Raw genomic sequence first — 20,696 nt, 5'->3', positions numbered from 1 at the left:
TTCAGTCGTCCCATTATTGTGAATTCAAGATCCAGATTGCTTAGAGGAAACATCAACTCGGACTCAAGAATGAACTTCATTACACTACTTCACTACATACATTACATGAGTCTGGACAGACATGGATGTAAACTACAACTTGACTGGTTGGTGGAGACGTGATTCTTTGATTTGACTGCTCTGTTTTATATGACCACTGGCAGCTGACTTCTCACTCTTTTTAACTGGCTGCTCTTTCAGCCCAGGACAACATATGTGGGGTCATGTTAATGTTGACAGAACTTTTCAAAACCCTATTGAGTGCTTTTCTTTTCTTTTTTTTTAAATGTGGTCCGATAATTCTCTTTTTTCAATGGAAGTAAAAAGAAATAAACAAACAAATACTTTTCTTGCATAGTTCATACTGCTGTGAAATCATAGAGTATTTCAAATAGTTACAAGTGGTCTTTCACTTCCTGAACTACATGTCTCGCAGTGTGTTTCAGTGAACTAACCACACACACGCATCTGACACTGACGTCAGCAGAAAGACAACGATAAAACCCTGAAGGCAGGACTGGAGCATTGGCCATAATGATTCCTCCGAGCCTTTCCCTGGTACTTGTATGTGTGTTGAATATTTGGACTATAAACGCTGCAAGCTGCGGTGATCTGCAGGCAGAGGTGAATGGACGATGCTGTGACTTCTGTCCTCCAGGTAAAAAAAACACACAGTTAATTTTAATATAATGAGATAAAATGTGCTTTATACAAATCTGTTGAATTGCTTCATCTAATCATTACATTGTCTGAGACAGACTGAGTGTGAATGTTATGTGTTCTTGAGAGTGATTTATTTATTTTGAAGGTAAATATGTGAAGGAATTATGTTCAGAAGATAAACAAACTGTCTGTAGCCCCTGTGAGGAGGGCACCTACTTGGACACGTATAACTCCTTCGGCAAATGTCATTCGTGCGATTTGTGCCAGCAAGGTAAGCCCAAGAATAATGATGAAAAATAGAAAATAATGAAAAAATGGTAGTCCTGTTCTCTGAGAATCTCTAGTGAAACACCTGTCATTTCTCACAGTGGATAAAGGATACAACATGTTATCATCTGGAGAGTCCTGTGGTTTAAATTCTTGTCTGTCTCACAGAATATGATGAGAAATGTACTCCAACCACAAATGCAAACTGTTCATGTCGTGTTGGCTTCCTGTGCTCCAACAATGTCTGTTCACACTGCGTGGAAAACAAATGTGTCATCGGGGAGAAGCTGAAGAGGACAGGTGAGAGTGGACATATTTTTGTAGATTTGTGGCAGCAGTTTGTTTTAAAATGAACTGCTGCTGGCACAATTCTTTTTTTTTTTTTTTGTAATAAAGCATTTACTGTTTTCTTTGTTTATCTGTGGGTGTCATCCCAGGGACTGTCAAAGAAATTAATTATGAGTCAGACACAACCATGTACTTGAAATGTTTGTGGGATTAACACCCACAGCCTACCTTTTCCTTTAAATCAAGAACACATCATTTATAAGGAACATCTACTGACCATTTTGTGCCACAGAGTTGTGTAATGAGATGTTAATTGTAGTTCTGTTTATGCTACTCACAAAACAAATACCATATACAGTAAATGGGTGAATAAATTGATTATATATGTGAATAAAGTAGATACAAATGTGAAAAAACTGATGTTTGAGAGTACATGTAAGAATTTGAAAAGTCTTAATGTATCAGTTGCCACACACAAAATGGGTGAAGCTTACTAAATTGTTATCACATATGTCATTTAAAATTATTACGTTATTATGTGGTCTTTCATGACAGATAGCAGTCAGAGTGAGGATAAGGAAAACACTTTACATACAAGTTTAAAAAGTCTTTGGAAATGCAAGGAGTGCTGACAGGCATGTGTTTCTCCACTGAGATCAGTGATCAGTGATGAAATCTGGGTGCATTAATTATTAATAATTAAGGGGAAGACAAGACATCCTTAATACCACAAGACTGTTTTATCTTTTTCTTGATTTGAGCCAGTGTGAGACAGATAGCAGAGCTGTGGCTTGACTTGTAGAAAACTAAAGGTCTACACCCACGCCGGACACTCTGTGTGGTTACATACAGCTATTCTTTGGGTTAAAGATGTTAACGTCTGCATGAAAACATGTTCATGTGACAAAGCTAACATGCAAATGCTGAGACGGTACCCAGAGGAAAATTTTGTTTCTCAGAATTGTCTTTTCTTTATCTTATGAGAAATAATTGAGATTTTAATTTTTGAGCCATCTGAAGTCTGATCTGTTCCTCCTGAGCCTAAATTTTGGGGAAAAAAGGAGCAAAACACAAGAAAAGCAGGAGATCTTTCACTCTGCTCATAGGTGTCCTGGAGGTTTCTCCTTGACGACTGTATGGAGAAACAAGACCTTAATTTGACCTCTGAGATAAATTTAAGACAGTTTTCTTTTAGATCTCACCGTTATCTTAAGGGCTGTTTATTTACGACAAATTTAAGATCAGTGCAGTGAGATGAAAAAAAGAACATTTTAAGATCTTATTGGGCTCAAATGAGTCTTGGGCTGAGAGGAGACAAAAACAATTTCTCAGAAGAAGTATGAGAAAATGGTTAAGGTCACATCTTGGTCTTAAACTGAACTGACCATGCCAGCATTTGATAATTAGCACAACATACACCTGAAATTTTTGGGTATATCATTAGTTTTCCAGGTATCAGGTATCATTGTGATTCAGCAGATACCTGGTTATTTGCCCATGAAGGTAATGAAAAGTTAACCCACGCCTCAATTGTCAATACGAGAACAACTACAGGTACAAATGATTTTCTCAAAGCTGAAGTTTGAGTTTGGTAAATGAGCATTCTCCAATCAGGCTTGTCAGAAGTAGAATAAACTACCTGACACAATCAGTGAATAGTTTTAGAAAATATCTAAAGTAAAACTATGTGGGACAATAGAAATATGTATCTAATGATGATATATTCCCTTTGTACATGAAGTGGGTTTTCAGTTATGTTTTTATGTTTTTATTCCCACTACTGGAAGAATAGCCCAGATGGGCTGCAAGAGTTCCTAATAAATAAATCAAATCAAACCACAAATGTGAACCTTGACTGGATGAATTTTGTCCAAATCCGCTGTAGATGTTATTTTACAGAATAAGTGAAACATATGACCTGCTATTGGTGCTAGAAGAAAGTGAGGGTATCACAAAAGTCATTAGGAGTCATCCTCTCGACCATGGGTACTAAATCCTGTGGAAATCCACTGAATAGGTTTGAGATATAATTCCCTCAAAAAATTACAAATGCCAACCTCAGAGCGGCTATAAAGGAAATATCAGGGGATCACTGAAGTCATTTGGATTCATCCTCTGGGGACCATGAATGTTTGCCCAAAACTTTATGGCAATCCAACCAATAGTTGTTAAGTTATGTATTTAAATATAGGGTTGGCACAATACCAAAATTTTAAACTTTGATATAGTACTAGAAATGATACTCTAACCTACTTTCGATACCATGGCAAAAAAAAAAAAAACATCTTAAGGTCCCAACACAGCAGTAAGAATGTTTTGTGCTGGCTGTCCTGTTGTTTTCTTATGGAGAGACCGCTTAGATCTGCCACTGACCGCTGCACTCAGAGTTCAAATTATTTGAACTTTGACCTTGTTTGCTGCTGACCTTTCAAAGTGCGACCGATGAGATCGTAGTCGTAGTTTTTAATGTTGTGTTTTGGAGTTTGGGGAACCCTGAAACACATTAACCCTTTATTTGTGAAATTCTCGCAAGATTTTGTATGTTGTTCCTTCATTGTGACATTAAAATGATCACTCCGCGGGTCTGGGGTTCACTTCAAGACTCGACCATGAGTCACTGTCTCCTCTGCTCGTATCACGTCGACACATCTGTGGTTTCTGCCTGCGTCATCACATTCAGCCATTATCTCACCAGTAAACATAATGCCAGGCAAAATATGAACAGTCAGTTTGGGTTATAAGATTTGTGAATCACATAGTTTATGAACTTAGCTGAATCCAGAGCCAAAGGTAGCTGAGCCGTTTGTATCCCAGGCAGACAGGACATAGCGGTTATAGTGCTGTGCTTTGCCTCTTTGTGCCCAACCTTGCAGTGAGTCTAGGACAAATTTCTTATCATGTGAAGGCTCCTTTAGGCACACAGAATAGGAAAATGTTTTTCTTTCTTTTCTTTTTTTTTTTTAACTAACAGCCTGCACACAGTCCTGGTATAGAAACAATCATTGAGCACTGTCTGGCATTACCACAGCAGGACAAGATCTGATCAATCAATCAATCATTCAATCAATCAATCAGTCTGTCTGTCTGTCTGTCTGTCTTTGCAGACACTACCTCCCGTAGAGGGTTGATACAGTATTCGTATGATTGTGAGCCCTTATGCTCTGATGATGAATATTTTGATGTGAAAGATGATGCCTGCAGGAAACGAAGACAGTAAGTCTCTGAGACTTCAGCTGCAATATTGGTTCACCATAAAGCACCAATTTATCGTAACATAAAGAGTTTCTGGTCAACAGGTGCAGCATATTTGGACTACCTGAACGGTTTCCAGGAAACAAAACCCACAACGCAGTCTGTGATGGAGATGGTGAGTGAACTTCACAAAAACTACAATTGGGTTGGGACATTTATTTTCTGGTATACTGTACACCAGGAGCGTTTTTCAGGCCATGGACCTGTTAGCTGATAGAGAGGTGAAGCAGGCACCCCGTATATTGCATTGACTATTTTCAGATTTTCTCTCATTTGCTCTCACTTGCAGCTGCTGAGTCAGCAGCGGTTGTAGCATGGCTAATGTTAGCAGTGTTAGCTCCACTCTCTCTACTGTCACCAGTGGTTTCGGAGGTGGAGGGTATGTCTGACTTTCTTGCTGGTGAAGTTACAGCACCATACGCTGTGGCTCACAAGACTGTCCGTACACTCAGGATAACAATACAACTAATTCGTCATTATGTTTCAGTAATATGTAGCTAACTAGTTTGCTGTTATGGAGGTTCCACACTGTGATTTAGTAGGTGAGCTAACCCACATGACTGTGCAAGGATTCATGGGAAGACTTTTGTCAGTTTTTGTTTTGTTACGAATGTCGACTTATCTTTGCCATTAATATGTAGGTTCCATGTTACTGTGTATTTTCTGACATTTTCTAATTCTTGAAAGAAATAACCTTAAATAATTTGGTTCCACCCCCTGCAGTTCCTCTGATGACCCCCCCAGAGAAGCACAGAAAAGGTGGAGACTTTGTTCATATGATCCTTGGCACCGGCTTTGTTTTGGTTTCTCTCATCCTCCTCGTGCTTCTGTCTCACGCTTGTGTTAAGAACCTAAAGAAGTGCAAAGCATGTAAGTGGGAAAATACACAGATTTTTACAGTAAAAAGAGGAGTAGATCAGTAAATAAGGACAAATTGTTTTTCTCTTGTACAAAACCTTTAAATGTTTTATTGTTTTCCATCGAAAATTAAAGTAGATTTAATGTGGCAATGTCACCCTTGTTTTTCTTTGTAAAACTGCTCAAGGTGTCATGAAAAATCAGCATCTTTGAAGACAAGGCAGAAGTTCTCAACTGGACTGAGTTTTGGACTGTCTCTGCCACTCTGGCTGCTGTTTTCTTTTTCTGTTGATCTATGTGAAAAACAGCACATGAATTCTGCTCCAATTACATTTATAGAACAATAAAACAAAAACATCCAGGAGGAGATCAATACTTTCTATAGGTGCTGTATTTTACAGCATGTAACCATATATCTGAAAATTCTTGAGCTTTCTGATGCAAGAAGATGCTGTTCAGCATAACATAAAGAAGCCCTTTTCAGCCAATTATGTAAATTTCATCAACTATAAATTTGACTTTCTATCTCATAATTTTGATTTTTTAAATCCCACAATTTACTTTTAATTTCATAATTTCAACTTTTTATCTCATAAATTTGACTTTTTATCTCACTTGTATGACTTTAATCTAATATTTCTGTCTTTAAATCTCATAATTATGATTTTTAAATCTAATAATTATGACCTTTTGACTTTTAATCTAATATAATATATGAGTGTGAGAATCTGAGTGTAGGAGATGTAAATAAGAGTTTGAAGAATATGCTGTGACTGCAGTGGTTATTTCAGGATGCTACTAATTTCAGAATATCTTGTTTGTGTTTTTACTTCTGCTTCAGATGATAATCCCATTAACCCCACAGCAGTCCCTACCAATGCCAGCAACTTCCACCTGTCCAAGGAGGAGAGCGGCCTCCAGCTCATCCTCCAGGATGAATCCAAGGACAGCATGAACAACAGTCTGGACCATCTGCACCTGGAAAAAGTCAGCGTTATATGACACCAAGATGTCAGTCTGTTTAATAATATTAATTTAATGGCACAAGGAATCCTGCTCGGTATCAGCGCACATTAAAATACAGATAAGCTACTATATTCAACAGCTGGGTTTGAACTGAATGTGTTAAATGGGAGTGTAGAGTGTGAAAATGGTAGTAAGAAGAAATAGTAAAGTCTAAGGCTACTGTATACTTACTTGTTCATTACATATAAAAGCCAAAGTGTGACTTTAAAGATTATTTTGTAAATGTTTTGAAAGAAAAAATAAATCGTGTTAATTTTCAAAAAGATTTCCAACTCTCTTTTGTGTCATTTGATAATGGTAAGGCTATAGATGGTGAGCAGGATTTGTATTTTTTTCTGTATTGTTCTATATTATTCCATATTTTGTGTTATTGTTTTTTGTGTGAAATTTTTATTTAGATGAAGGGTTCAAATATTCCCTCTGTTTTTTTATGCCCTTAACTGTATTTTTTTTTTGTCATCTATGCATTTTTGGGTATTTTTTAAATTGTGCAAAACTAAAACTAAAAAAAACTATTAATTTAACCACAAGTTCTGTTTTTTGATGGGAGTATTTGCTTTTCTTGGCTGTTTTTGAAGGTATACCTCACCCAAAAATGAATATTCAGTCATGATCTACAAACTTCATGCTGACTGATGGTCAGGTTTATTTTTTTAGTCCTCATAACACTTGTCACTGGCTTTGTTTGGGAGATTCTGCAACGCTGTTTTCCTGTGAAACTCCAACAGTGTTTTCTGGACAAAAAACCCCAAACCCGACCTTAAATCGGCATGAGGGTGTCTTGATGATGTCTGAATTTTCATTTTTTGAGATTTTTCACAGGTTTGGGGTTCCCTTCTAGATATCAGCGCAAAAATTGACCTTGGTCTGAAAAAAATGAAAGCCACAATATCGCTCAGTGAAAGTCCACCATTGATTTGAAAGCTTGTATTGTCTTACCTTTTTGGAGGTCTGTGGCGACCTGACCCATTTTAGCATTTGGTCCTCAGACCTCATGGTTGCTAGCAAGAGAAAAAACAAGTGACACATGGAGATATCAGTGTACTCACTCTCAGTTTAGTCATCAGGTCTCTGAATGAAATTGTCCCACTAAGTTTATTATTCAAATAAATCTTTAACTAAAAGGAGCTGAATCACAAAAACCTAATGGGTTGTTGACACGTCCTGTTAATTTTGCTCAACTTATCAGGTTTTGCTGGTTATTGATCCTGTTTATCCTCTTTACTTGTTCATATCAGGAGCAAAGTAAAAAATGTTTATGACAAGGCTACTTTATAGCCACATTTGAAAGAAATTTGACAGTTACTGTAAACATCGTGCATGGAGCATGAGACACATGTGACATGTAGCTCGGTCTGGGACAGTGATGAAGGCTGCAGCCACTGTGTGACAAGTTGAGCTGTCAGGTAGCAGAATTTTCAGTTCAGCAGATAAATAATATTAGGGATGCACAATATGGATTTCTTTTTTTTTCAGCTGATACTGATAACTGATAATTACCTGCTTCTCATGGCTAATATTTATAAGACAACCATTAATTTCACATTTTTGTATTTAAAATAGCCGAGGGAAATACGGTCCAAGATGTAGGGAGCAAATTCAAGATCATTGAGAGAGTTTGGCTGGAAGAATGTAGTGAGATTTTTTATTACTCCTAAAATAACAGCACTGCAAACAGGTACACAGCCGGGGCTTATGTTGGAGAGAATGTGGAACCTCTATGGCTAATCATTTTCATGTCTTTTGGGCCTGTTCAAAAATCCAGTCATACTGGAGGGAGGTGGCCATCGAGATAAACAAAATAATGGGGGTGGAGCTAGATTACTCTTTTGTCACCTTATATCTTGGTAAAATACCCGAAACACTCCTACACAAGGATAAATACTTATTGAAGATACTTTTGGCAAGTATTAGGAAAGCTATAACTCGAAAATGGTTGCAAGTTGATCCTCCAACATTGGCCCAATGGCGGGGGATAGTGAAAGAAATCTACTGTATGGAGAGACTTACTTTTGTTTTAAGACTTGAGCTGGAGATATGTACTGAACGCTGGGAAAAATGGATTATGTATGCACTCTGTTTAGAATAGTATGATCTTATACCATGATGTATTGAGATTTTTAATGTAACACCCATGATGAACTTATGTTCTTTGTTCTTGTATTTCAAATAATAAAAAAAAATTAAAAAAAAAAAAAAAAAACAAGATGTAGAGAGCAAAGATCAATGATTTGATATTTCAAAGCTCTGACCAAACCCAATCAAACTGACATCACTATATGACTCTTCAAATGTTATTTTTGCAAGTAAAGTTAATCATAAAACTCTTGAAACATACTTTAGCTTTAATAAAACATTTTTCCAAAAAATCAGTTGAAATACTTTGGCTAATATACATTGATACCAATATAGACATGCAGTGGAAGTTCAATCTGTGCTTAATATACAGCTTTTGGAGAAATGATTAGTTCAAATGATTTAAATATTTACAAACTAACTATTTAGATTTCCACATCTCTTGTCTTATTGTTTTTCAGATTTATTTTTTTAATGGCACTCCTATGACTCCGTACATGATCACACTGAGCCAGAGGTCAGGAGAGAGAGTGAGAGAGGAACTCAAAGTGTTCACATATGTTTTTAGAAACGTCTCTAGAGACGTCTGAGAAAAAACTCACTCACAGATCCAACCCACAGAAAGTTTCAAAGCGAGCGTGTCACTGTAACCATAGAAACCTCCCTGCTGTAAAAACTACAGTAATTGCTGTTTACATATACAATTGTTGTATACATATTATACAGTAAGGATTTCTTCATTAATCCTGAGAAAATTATGGAAATTTGTTACAGTGTAGTAATGCCTGAATTAAATTTTTTTGGTGAACTATCCCTTTCATGTTTTGTGAGTGTTAAAGACCGCCTCCAGTGAATATCGAGTCCATGTGGTTTTTTTTTGTGCATTACAAGACAGAGGAACGAAATAAGCAGAAAATGCATGTGTGAGCATTTCTGACTTTGAAACTACAGTGAGGAAAGGCAGTCTCAAAAAATTGGATTCAGTTAGGCTCTTAGGTTATGATGTCATAAACCTGAGGAACCAATCCTGTTAATCGAGGGGGTGGTGCAATAAATATAATTATATTATTATATTTTTTAAAAAGCATATCAGACACAATTTTGCAAACAAAATGTGGTGTAAGCTGTTTTTGAATAGACAAATGAGATGAGTCTTTAGGTGGTGTCATGGTCCTGGATGTGTACCGCCCTCACCTGCCGCTGGGGGCGCTGTCGGGCTCGTTTTGTCAGACTGATCATATGACAGCTGCCTGCGGTCCCACTTCCCTTCCTTCCCCGCTGGAAAACGCCACATCTGACAGACACAACAACACCGAGCCGAAGATGCTGGCGTTAATAAACCGGCTGTTGGACTGGTTCAGGTCTCTGTTCTGGAAGGAGGAGATGGAGCTGACGCTGGTCGGCCTCCAGTACTCTGGAAAAACGACATTTGTTAACGTGATCGCTGTAAGTCCTCAGCTGCTAGCCACCGTGCTAATGCCATTAGCGCTAATAATGGGATAACAGTTATCAAGCTAGGTCTGTGCTACACTGTCTGACTGGGTTTGTTTTAGCTCCAAAAAACGATTTACTCTTACCGTGTTGGGATTAAAGGCATCCATAAAAACAAACCCGAAGCTGAGTCAGTGGCAACAAGTCAGCTGAGCTAACGAGTTTGTGTTATGATTGATTAGCATGCTAAACCCAAACGCTGCATACATGCATTTGCTTTGTTGTGACTTACATGTTATCGTTTTCACACTGTGGGATCATTTTACACTGACTGCAAAGCTGTCAGTGTTTTTCATCCACCAGGAAGTGAACTTACAAGCATGGCATGCTGACCATTACAACAACCACTACAGGTTACAACACAGTGTGTGTCCTGCAACAAGTTCAAACAGTCCTCCATTACAAAACATCAAAAAATTCAAATTACAAAGAGGTGAAACTGGAGACTGGGTAGGACATTGTTACTATATCATGATATGAGACCAGATATCGACTTAGATTTTGGGTGTTGTTATATCATGATATGGCATAATTGTTGTCTTTTCCTGGCTTTAAAGGCTGCCTTACAGTAAAGTGATGTAATTTTCTAGCTAATTATTATATCCACTTTACTGATTATTTATCAGAATTAGGACTGCAATTAATGACTATTTCTATCATCGATTAATTTGTTCTTTGGTCCATAAAATGGTGAAAAATGTTGATCACTATCTTGTTTTGTCTACAACCCAAAGATATTCAGTTTACTGTCATACAGAAGTAAAGAAATCAGGAAAATCCACATTTTAGAAGCTGAAATCAGAGACAGTTTTTATGAAACAATTACTCCAAAAGATTAATTAATTATCAAAATCACGTGGACAATGAATCTGTGAATTCAGTGATTGTTAAACTGGACCCGAGTCTGACAATTCATAGACAGTGCTAAAGCTGCAAGGATTAATCAATTAGCTGTCAACTATTACGTTTATTGTCAACTACTTTAATAAGCGATTAATCGTTATGAAGCATTTTTTTGAGAAAAAATGTTTAAATTCTCTAATTTCAGCTTCTCAAATGTGAATATTTTCAGGTTTCTTTACTCCTCTGTGATGGTAAACTAACTGACTGTGTGTTCCAATACCTGTACTACCATGCTATTAAGTATGCTGGGGAAAAAAAAAGTTCCAATACATGGTGTGTCAAATGCAGTATGTCAAAAAATACCAGGATGCCCTACTACATCCAGTTGCATTTTGCAGTACACAAGCCAGCATGCTTTTCTGGCTACTCTAACCCACAATACTTTGCGATGCGTGTATGACCAAGAGGGTCAAAGTTTATGGCGCCATCAGATGAGGAAGTAGTATGTCTCAATTCTGTGCATACTGCATGCAACAGTACGTACGTTGTAGGGGCAGCTGCAGTCTGTACTGAAAGTATAAAGAGAAAGTGATTTGGAATGAAGGGTGAATATCTTTGGGTTAAGCATAAGGATGAAACAGTAATTGGTTTCATGATAAACAATAATAAATTTCCATACGATAAGTATTCCCGTTTCAAATTTAAATTATGGCGATAAGAACGTTTGATCACTGCACTTTGAAGAACTCACAGTAAATACTATCCAACATCAACCAGCAGCATGAAACATGGGTTTGTTCTGCGTCAGTGAAAACTTTGACATCACAGAGGACATGATGCCATTTGAAATTGTTGAGAAGTTTTTCAGTATATCGCATGGTGAAATATTTTCCATGTGTGTCTCAGTACTTTATGATCATTTTGGCACATTTTAACAATACCACAATAATACTGATAACCAGGATGATTGAGGATGTCACAAAACTGGAATTTCTGACTATATTCAGTGCTATTTTTGATGCCATCAGGAAAAATTGACACAACATTCAGATTTTAATCAAAAGTTAAATATAACAAGGGTATGACATGACAATAATAAACCTAACCTAAGTAACGTTTATGGTGCTGTGTGTTATCTACAGCAACGTCTAAATTCATTTACTGACCATAGTCTAAGTATTTGTCACCAGATTCTGGAATTTTATGGACCAAACATCTAATCAAGAAAGTAATCAACACATTAGTTGATAATGACAAAAATGATTAGCTGCCGCCCTAATAGACACTGTTGGATATTTTTATTTGTCTCTCAGTTATTCAGTGTTGACGACTGAATGCAGGTTTTCAGTGGTAGAAAAAAGCAACATATTCCTTCAACACAACAACAAAAGTGACGAGAGTAACAGTTTTATCTGTCTTGTTCAGTTTAGTGTAGCAGTTGATGCTTTCTGTTAAAAGTGTCTGACATGATTCCCACTGTTGTAGCTGTAGATTCAAAATGTGCTCAAGGTTTACAGAAATTGTATCTTTCGCTGTGTGACCTCCTGTGACTCAGCCTGGAGAACGTCTGTTTCTTTGGCAGGCCATTTCTCTTGTGCAACTGTTGCAGGGGTTTCTCAAAACTGTTGTTTCTGGTGGAGCAATTTCTCTTTGGCTAATTGTGAGACAGCAACTGGGGTTTTTTGCAGCATATTGTGAACGATTGGCAAAGATTTGTTATCGGTTGGTGGTTTGTGATGGCTCGCACAACATTTTGCACTTGCATTTTACTGCAGAAGCTCTCACTGATGACTGATTATGTCTTGTATTTTAGTGTCTGTGCAGTAAAGAATGTAAATCACTGAATCACAGTATTAATTTCTGCTTTATCTAGAAACTTGTTAGTTTGCAGAGAATGTGTAATGTTAGAAGAACAGCCGTCAAGAGATTCTTTGCACCTGTATCAAACACTTTTAGGCTTTTCCTCTGCTAAAAGTCTGCTGTCTGTCCTGTTTTGTGCTGTTATTTTAATCTGTGAGATCTGAGATGATCTGTACACCTAGCTGCTTTTTCACAAGCGTGTTTAAGTGTTGTTAAAAAAAAACATTTCAACTGCATTGACAGGACTCAAAGTTTAGGTTTTATTGATTGATTTGTAAATCGATAGAAAAATTACTATTTTGGTAATTAGTTAAATCATGAAAGATATATAATTTTTTTTTTATCGAATATGCCAAACATTCAATGGTCCCAGCCTCTCACTTTTTGAGTTTTTTTTTTTTTTTTTGCTTTTCTATGTTTTATTTTATTGTAAACTTAGACATGTAATAGACCAAACATCTGATTGATTTATCAAGAATCCGGGGTTCAAAAATAAGGATTGCCTGCTTCCTCAGAGCAAAGAAAATGCCATGTTTGGCTAGTAAATCTAGCAATTCACTGCTCAACTGGGCAAGTGGTAAAAAAGAATTAAACTGTTAAACTATTTTTTAGAATTGGTTAATGGTTTAAGTAATTTTCCATGCACAAATAACAGAAAATGTTGTTTTCATTTTTCTCAAATATGAAGATTTCCTGCTTTATTCTCATTAAACTGAATATCTTTGGGTTTTGGACTGACAACGAGACAATCAAAGTCATCACCTTGGACTTTGAGAAACTGGGATGGACAATTTTCACTATTTTATGACATTTGATGTTGATTCAGATGTTGCAGCCCTAGATTAAACATGACTATCAACTTCAGTCTTTATTGTTATTTGATAAATGCGGATAAATAAAACAATTTGTACAGGGTAAAAATTTGAAAGAAGGTAGATTTCTGACCCGTTTGCCCAACCAGGCAAGTGGAGAAAAAAACCCATTAACATCACATGGTGGAGAAAATAATTGGTAGATTAATCAATAGTAACAGACGGCTAGCACAGTCCACCAAGAGACTGGTGTAAGCAGCATCTGTTCGTATCAATGTTGATGTAAGAATGTGCTGTTTAGGAAAATGCAAACCAGCAGTGTATGTTCTGTTGCCCTGTTACCTGATGTACCAGGGCTGCTGTGTGAGTAGGAAGTTGGGTTTGGGGTTGGAACATGACTCCTGTCATGCTTTCACACTGAAGAGATGAAAAAATGCCCTGGCTGTCAGCCAGTGGGACAAAAGAGCGAGAGAATGGTTGTAGTGTGGGTGGTTCCTCCTTCCTCAGTCATAAGACCGCTGCACTCATTTCCACTTAGCTTCATCAGGTGACTCTTGCAAGTCATGTGCTGAGAAATGTGTGTACAGCAGACAGTGCATGCTCACAAGAGGGCGGGAGAAGGAACATAAACAGCTTGTTGTGTGGTTTGATGTTACAGGGGAATGCCGCAGATTCTCTATGCTGAGGTGCATTTTTCTTGTGGTCACGTTACCAGAATTTTAACCTGCGATGCCAGTAGGAAAAAAACAATACTCTATAAAACAGCAAAAAGATGCAGAAAATGGGATTTTTTTTTTCCAACAACCTTTCTGGTTTGTTGCAAGGCAAATTTCAGGCAGGACAGTAAAGACTTGATACTATAATTAACCAATATTGTATTGTTTTAAACATGTGGTATCAAACAAAAAAGTATTGAAAGTTGAAGTACTTTTGACAAAATAATCAGCGTTCACAAAAGCCAGGACATGTGGAGATGCAGTGTTTGACTTGTTTTTCATTATGGGGTAAAATTATTTATTCTGTGTTTCCTGTTTTAGTTTTAAGAAAACATGTATTTCACAAATATCAGCCATTGTGGAAAAGCTACTGAAAATCTGTGCTCAAGTACAAGTACTATTACATCACTGAAATACCTCTTAATTACATGTAAAAGCAATGGTATTGGAAAACTACTGCAGTATAAGTACTAAGTATCATTTTCAAAATGTACTCAGAGTATTAGTTAGTGAGTATTAGTGAGATTTAATGCATTATCAGTAGCAGCATTTAATTAATCTGTGATTCAGTTTCTCCAAATCTTCAGTATAAATGACTCCAAACTTCTGCTCTGTTCTGTTCAGGTGTATTTGTTAATGCAAGATTTGTTAATTTACTTGAATGTGTGTCAAATTAGAGAATGTACAGTTTCTATATAGGCAACAGGCTATAGACAGTATTATACTCTATATCACTGGTTCCCAACCTGGGGGTCCTAACCCCCACTAGGGGTCATAAGATCTTCATGATTATAAAGGTCGTAACAAGACTTTTCAAAACAAATATGGCTGACCACAGGTTATATTCACAGAGTCTTTGCTGGCTGCTTAACAGCCTCATCCTGTATCAGAAAAGTGCAGAGTTAAAACAAACCAAACAGCTAATAGAACAATGTGTAGATCAAATTTAAAATTAAATTATAATAATAACTTAGTAACTTTAGAAAGAAGACATAACACAGTCTTCCTCTTACATATTGGAACTTTAATTAACAAGTAATAAAAAGCACTCTTGCTCAGTTTGATGCTCGTAGGGGTTTTAATGCTTCAGCCTTATTTGCTCTGTTATGACCAGTGATGGCTAATATAAGCTAATATGCTACATAGGCTAGCACATCTCCAAACTTGTGCCTTCTGTAGTGTTTTGTTTTATTTTCTTCTGCATGTCACAGTTCTCATTGATCGGTTTGTGATCAGACAGCCTCATGGCCAAAAACAGTTGAAAGGTTTGGACATTAATTCAAATTGTACACAATACGCAACTATGTCTTTAAAAGTAACTAAGCAGATTACATAGTGAAATGTATACTTTAGAACAGACTTGGAAAGTACAAAAACTAAAAAATGACTGAACTAATTACAGTAACTTGTGTATTTCTAATTAGTTACTTCCATCCCTGATTACCAGTCCTTGTCTTTTCAATGGTTTGGAGACTAGTTTTTTAGGAATCGTGTTATGTTGTCTTCTGTGTAGCTGAGATTGAACGCTCTGTGAATATACTTTAGATTGTGCTCAGATCCTTGCTGTGCCCTTTTCTTGTGAGAGTCTTTAAATTACAATCTGAACTGTGAAAATAACAATTTCATTTAGTTTTCTTTGCAGAAATGAATGAACTGCAGAGATAAAGAAGTTTTCATGCACCCCTTAAAAATCAAGAAAGCCTTGTGGCCCTTTTAAAGATTTGGCAACACCTAGTGGGTGTCAGGAGCCCCAGGATGGGAGCAAGTTCTTCATACTGTAATATGGATTCATGATACAGTTTAGTGATCAGTTACACTGTCAAGCTTGGTAGTCTGTCCTCTTGCTGGACTGGAACATACCTGATTATGTAGTATTGATATTTTTAAATGTGTGTGTGATGTGGCTGTATGCTAGTTCATTATACTGCAGGTCCAGTTAACTAGTTGTGTACATGTGCCCGTCCCACCACACACACGTTCTCTGCAGTACATTACTGTGATATTTTCAATCAAAAGTCACACAGTTATATAAGAAATTACTCATTCTTGTGTCTTTTCTTCCAGTCTGGACATTTCAGTGAAGACATGATCCCTACAGTCGGGTTCAATATGAGGAAGGTCACCAAAGGAAATGTCACCATCAAGGTATTTTCATTTTTCTGCTGTACCTGTATTTAGTGAAATGAAACCATTGCATTGTTATTGACATTTTTAACAGGAGTATCATGTGATGATGTGGTCTTAATACTGCAGATCTGGGATATAGGAGGGCAGCCGAGGTTCAGGAGCATGTGGGAGCGCTATTGTCGGGGAGTTAATGCAATTGTGTGAGTATTCCAATTTCCATTTTGTCAGAAAAACGAAAGGGAGGATGTGCTGTACATGTATGTAAAACACATTTTGCTAATTGCTTTAGTGTCGCTCTTTTGTTTCTTTAGGTACATGGTTGATGCAGCAGATCGAGAAAAGGTGGAGGCATCTAGAAATGAGCTTCATAATTTATTAGACAAACCTCAGTTGCAAGGAATTCCTGTAAGTGTCCTGCTGAAACCGTTTTTTGAAAGATTTGTGTAATTTCTGCACCAGACATGCAAAACGTTTCATGTGTGGGTTCTTTAAACGATCACAGGTTGCAGTTGCTTATTTCAATTTGAATTGTTGCATTGTGTTTTCAGGTTTTGGTACTCGGTAACAAAAGGGATCTCCCCACTGCTCTAGATGAAAAGCAGCTCATTGAGAAAATGTAAGTATGACAAATTGTATAAATACCTTATATGTTTAATTTGATTACAGCTGAATGCCCAGTTTGGTCATTTTTATGTACAACAATGCGCTGCAATTGCGCTGTCTGGTCTGTCTGCATTAAAACCTTATGCTCACATCTGGTTTTATTTTTTAATGTCTTATCAGTGAAACTACTTTTACGATAATGGCAGGTTAAAAAAAAAAGCAAGATCATTTCCTCTTTCATTTCTCTTTTGTTAAAACTGGAGGTGTTTTAAGTTCTAGTTTACTGCAAGGAAGTGGCTCCCTCTGCTGTCAACTCAGAAACGTGCTCAGAGTTAAACTCTTTTCAACTTTCAACTGTGCCCTACAAGCTGCAGATGAATGAGACTGATGATGAGTCTGAATGCATACTCCTATACTGTATGTATTTATTTGTCTGTGCATCTTTTTCTTTTCAAAGGAATCTCGCGGCTATTCAGGACAGAGAGATATGCTGCTACTCAATTTCCTGCAAAGAGAAAGACAACATTGGTGAGTTGCAGTTAAAGAACAATGAAACACCCACACCACTTTTTACAGTCAGGAATCAGTGTATGAATATTTAGTAGTGTTGTTGATTAGGGCTGAACGATTGGCGTCATCCTCTTCTGTCGTAACATTGATTTAAAGTCCACCTCCAGTCTTTTAAAACAACATTTAATGCTCTACAAGAAGTAATACATATTTTTCCAAAATAAGTTCAAATACCTTGTTAAAATGGCTTAATGTATAGCTCTACACCTACACCTCTGCACCACCTAATCACGGTAACTAGCTGCATCCAGCTTTCCTGTGGGCTGGACATCACCGGCAATGATATGCATAGCATTACCCCCCTGTCTAACAGGATTGGTTACTTAGTTTTATGACATCATATACCCAGCCTGGCTGCATTCAGTTTTTGTTTTAGGGACTGTCTTTGCTCACTACAGTTTCAAAACAAGAAGTGCTCAGACATGGCGTTGACTGCTTATCTCACTCCTGATATGTCTTGGAAAAACACCACACTGACATGTTAGCAAGGTTAAAAATCCGATTTTCACTGGAGGGTGTCTTTAAAAGCCTTCTGTATTTGAGGTAGTGTGCTCCCTCAGTTGTAGCTTTAGAGAAAATAAAAAAGAAGCTGTTGCTGCTGCTACGACTACGACTCCATGTTGTGTTAATCATTTTCTAAGTGAACACAACTAACTTATGAACATGTGGTGTTGAGACAAAGACCCTTTTAGACCCAGCAACAATACCAGTGTCCATCGCAATGTTTCACTGTAAACATTATGCCAATTTGATGGACCTGGCCTGACCCTGTTGTCCCTTGATAAAATAATCTGAATTACCCTCAGTTATTTATCATGCGCTCACAATAATAAACTTAAATCTTTTAATGAGGAGTCCTACTCACTCTTTGAAAATGCTCCTTCTGAGCCACAAAAGACATTGTATAATTGTATTCAAAGACTGAACAAAGAAAACCCTGGAGATGTAATGAAGGATGCTATTAGGTCGTATTATGGGAATAGTAGTATAGTAGGAGTCAGTGACTAAATGTCAGGATGTCTCATCCTCTGCTACACACAGTTTTATGGAAGGGTAATACTAAGTCACTGGAGTGCCCCTTTAACAAGCAGCAGCAAGTGATTTACAGTCTTGTTTTTTTCGCCTGGGGTTCAGCTCTCCAGCTACACACAGATCTGACAGGAAAATAGTCACTGCTTTGGCCTGACAAAAAAAGTTCTTCCAACTTCTCTGCATGTTTTTGGGGTAACAAAAAAGAAATGTCATCTATTATTTAAAATGTATTCTTGATACTGTCATAAAAAAGGCACTGCAATGGAACAAGAAAAATGAGCCAGAAAAGCACAGTCCTCTAAGGATGCTATAAAGATGCAAATACAACACCATCAGGGCAAAATGTTACCCAACATTTATACAGTTATATGCATAATGCTGCCCCAGCATCATTGTAGATAACATACCACCATTTTGGAAGCAAAGGAGGAGTGATGCATGTTCAGAGCACTGCAAATGTCGATTGTTGTGCAACCAGAAGCCTGGCCTCTTCAAACCAGAAATACATTTCTCCACACAAGACAAGCCTTTCTCTTCTTGTCTAATCATGACGCTCGCCCCTTTTACGCAGACATTGATGCGGCTCTGTTACTACCTCCGCTGCTGGTTTAAAAGCGAAACAACAATGAATCCATGTTCGTACCTTTTGTACAGAATGATGTGGCGCGTGCGTTCCCACCGTGAACAGGCTGTGTAACTAAAAGGGGCTTCTGTGTCACTTTTTCCTCCTCTTTTTCCTTCTCGTTTTAACTTGCAGTATAAGTGAGAAAAATCACTACGGCAACTAAATATGATTATAAGAGTACTTTAATGGGAATCTGTGTAGCTAAATCTGTAGCAGAATTGTATGTAATCATATCATATATATGCCTGAATCTTAAACCGATTTTTGGACTGACGCTGCATGTTTCTTTGATTCCAGATATCACACTTCAGTGGCTCATCCAGCACTCAAAATCCAGGAGGAGCTGAGACCGCAGGAGTTGTTCTCCAGCTGTGTTTGCCATGTTACTGTCATGCCACGCCCCCATCACTCTGCGATGATGTACAGTCTCCAACTCACATGCTGCACTCTTCTGCTCATGTCACACATTTTTCCTCCCCCTTTTCATCTTGTGATTCTTTCACAAACCCAGAGAATGCACTACTAAAGATGTGATTCTGATACCAAATTTAAGGAATATAATTGGCATTATACAACCTGTAAAGTTGTACTTTCCTTTATTTTGGAGTAAGAACCGTTTTTCTGATATAGATTTTACCATTCAGGCATTACCTGGTTGATCTTACCCAGTGGTTTATAACACTAATCTTGGGTATAAAACAACAACAACAACACAAACAGGCCTCAGATAATGAAAAGATGTCCTTCACACAGTCATATATGATGCTAGGAGATGGCTGATGTGGACATGCAGTTTTTTCCCCATTTCTTTCGAGCTCTGCTCTGTGATCGTCTTTGGTGACTGTCACCTTTCGCTTGATCAGGTTTTCTTCTTTCAAGGACACGTCTCTTGTTTTAGAAAATTGTGCATTTAAGCAAGTCAATTGAAGCAGGTCTGTACAAATATCAAGCTACTATGATTTTTACTGATGTGAGATGTGTGTGTATGAATATATGATTCTATTTAAAGTCTGAATGTACTAAAAGTAAAGCTGTACGGGATTGTGTGGTTCATATTGGCCTCTGTTTGTAAGCAGCCTTGGTGGATTGATGTCCGTTGTGCTGCCTGGAGGCTGAGAGAGCGGCAGATCTCAAAGTGCCTTGTGCAATGTCTCTCACCTCTCAAGCAAAGCAGCGTGCAAGGTGTGCCTACCTGGGTGGAAAAACATCACTTCAGTATATTCAAGAAATAAAAAGGCATGCTTTTTAATTTAGACATTGTCCTGTCATTTGCATTATATCACTCTAAACAGGTGCGCTGTAAAACAAAGTTGAAAAAACTCTAATGTCAAGGCAGCTGTCTTTACTAACGTTGTGAGTTTTGACTCAAACTTGAAATAGCCTTGAAACTAAAAAAAGTTTTGCCAATGATAATCTTTTGTTGAAGCATTTACTTGTCTTCTTAAGACTTGAATTTGAGTTTTAGAAAAAAAATACATTTTAAAATTTGTTGAGTAAACTCATTAAAGTGAGTGGTGTTTGTAAACCTCAAAAGACTAAAGAAGAAAA

At 37.3% G+C, this 20,696-nt stretch overlaps 2 protein-coding genes across 2 annotated transcripts in view; both read left to right on the top strand.

The window, feature by feature from the left end:
- LOC146331815 (ADP-ribosylation factor-like protein 8B-A) overlaps positions 1 to 20,401 on the top strand; it is a 189,064-nt gene extending 168,663 nt beyond the window's left edge. Inside the window, exons 2-8 of the mRNA XM_084736021.1 lie at positions 9,766 to 9,915; positions 16,256 to 16,336; positions 16,445 to 16,518; positions 16,630 to 16,723; positions 16,867 to 16,934; positions 17,379 to 17,449; positions 19,446 to 20,401. Of these exons, the coding sequence (XP_084592147.1) occupies positions 9,793 to 9,915; positions 16,256 to 16,336; positions 16,445 to 16,518; positions 16,630 to 16,723; positions 16,867 to 16,934; positions 17,379 to 17,449; positions 19,446 to 19,495 (561 nt within the window). The 5' untranslated portion in view covers positions 9,766 to 9,792 and the 3' untranslated portion in view covers positions 19,496 to 20,401. The remainder of the gene's footprint in view (positions 1 to 9,765; positions 9,916 to 16,255; positions 16,337 to 16,444; positions 16,519 to 16,629; positions 16,724 to 16,866; positions 16,935 to 17,378; positions 17,450 to 19,445) is intronic.
- On the top strand, positions 574 to 6,542 carry tnfrsf18 (tumor necrosis factor receptor superfamily, member 18). Its single transcript, XM_084745249.1, has 7 exons — positions 574 to 697; positions 848 to 973; positions 1,138 to 1,269; positions 4,362 to 4,470; positions 4,554 to 4,624; positions 5,233 to 5,379; positions 6,209 to 6,542. Exons 1-7 carry the CDS (start codon positions 574 to 576, stop codon positions 6,367 to 6,369), a joined length of 870 nt encoding a protein of 289 aa, XP_084601375.1. The 3' UTR covers positions 6,370 to 6,542.
- Positions 20,402 to 20,696: the final 295 nt, after the last annotated feature.

Source organism: Lutjanus erythropterus, chromosome 2, assembly GCF_056507025.1.
Source record: "Lutjanus erythropterus isolate fLutEry1 chromosome 2, fLutEry1.hap2, whole genome shotgun sequence".
NCBI classification, from domain to species: Eukaryota; Metazoa; Chordata; class Actinopteri; order Lutjaniformes; family Lutjanidae; genus Lutjanus; species Lutjanus erythropterus.
This window is presented reverse-complemented; position numbering and strand designations above follow the sequence as displayed.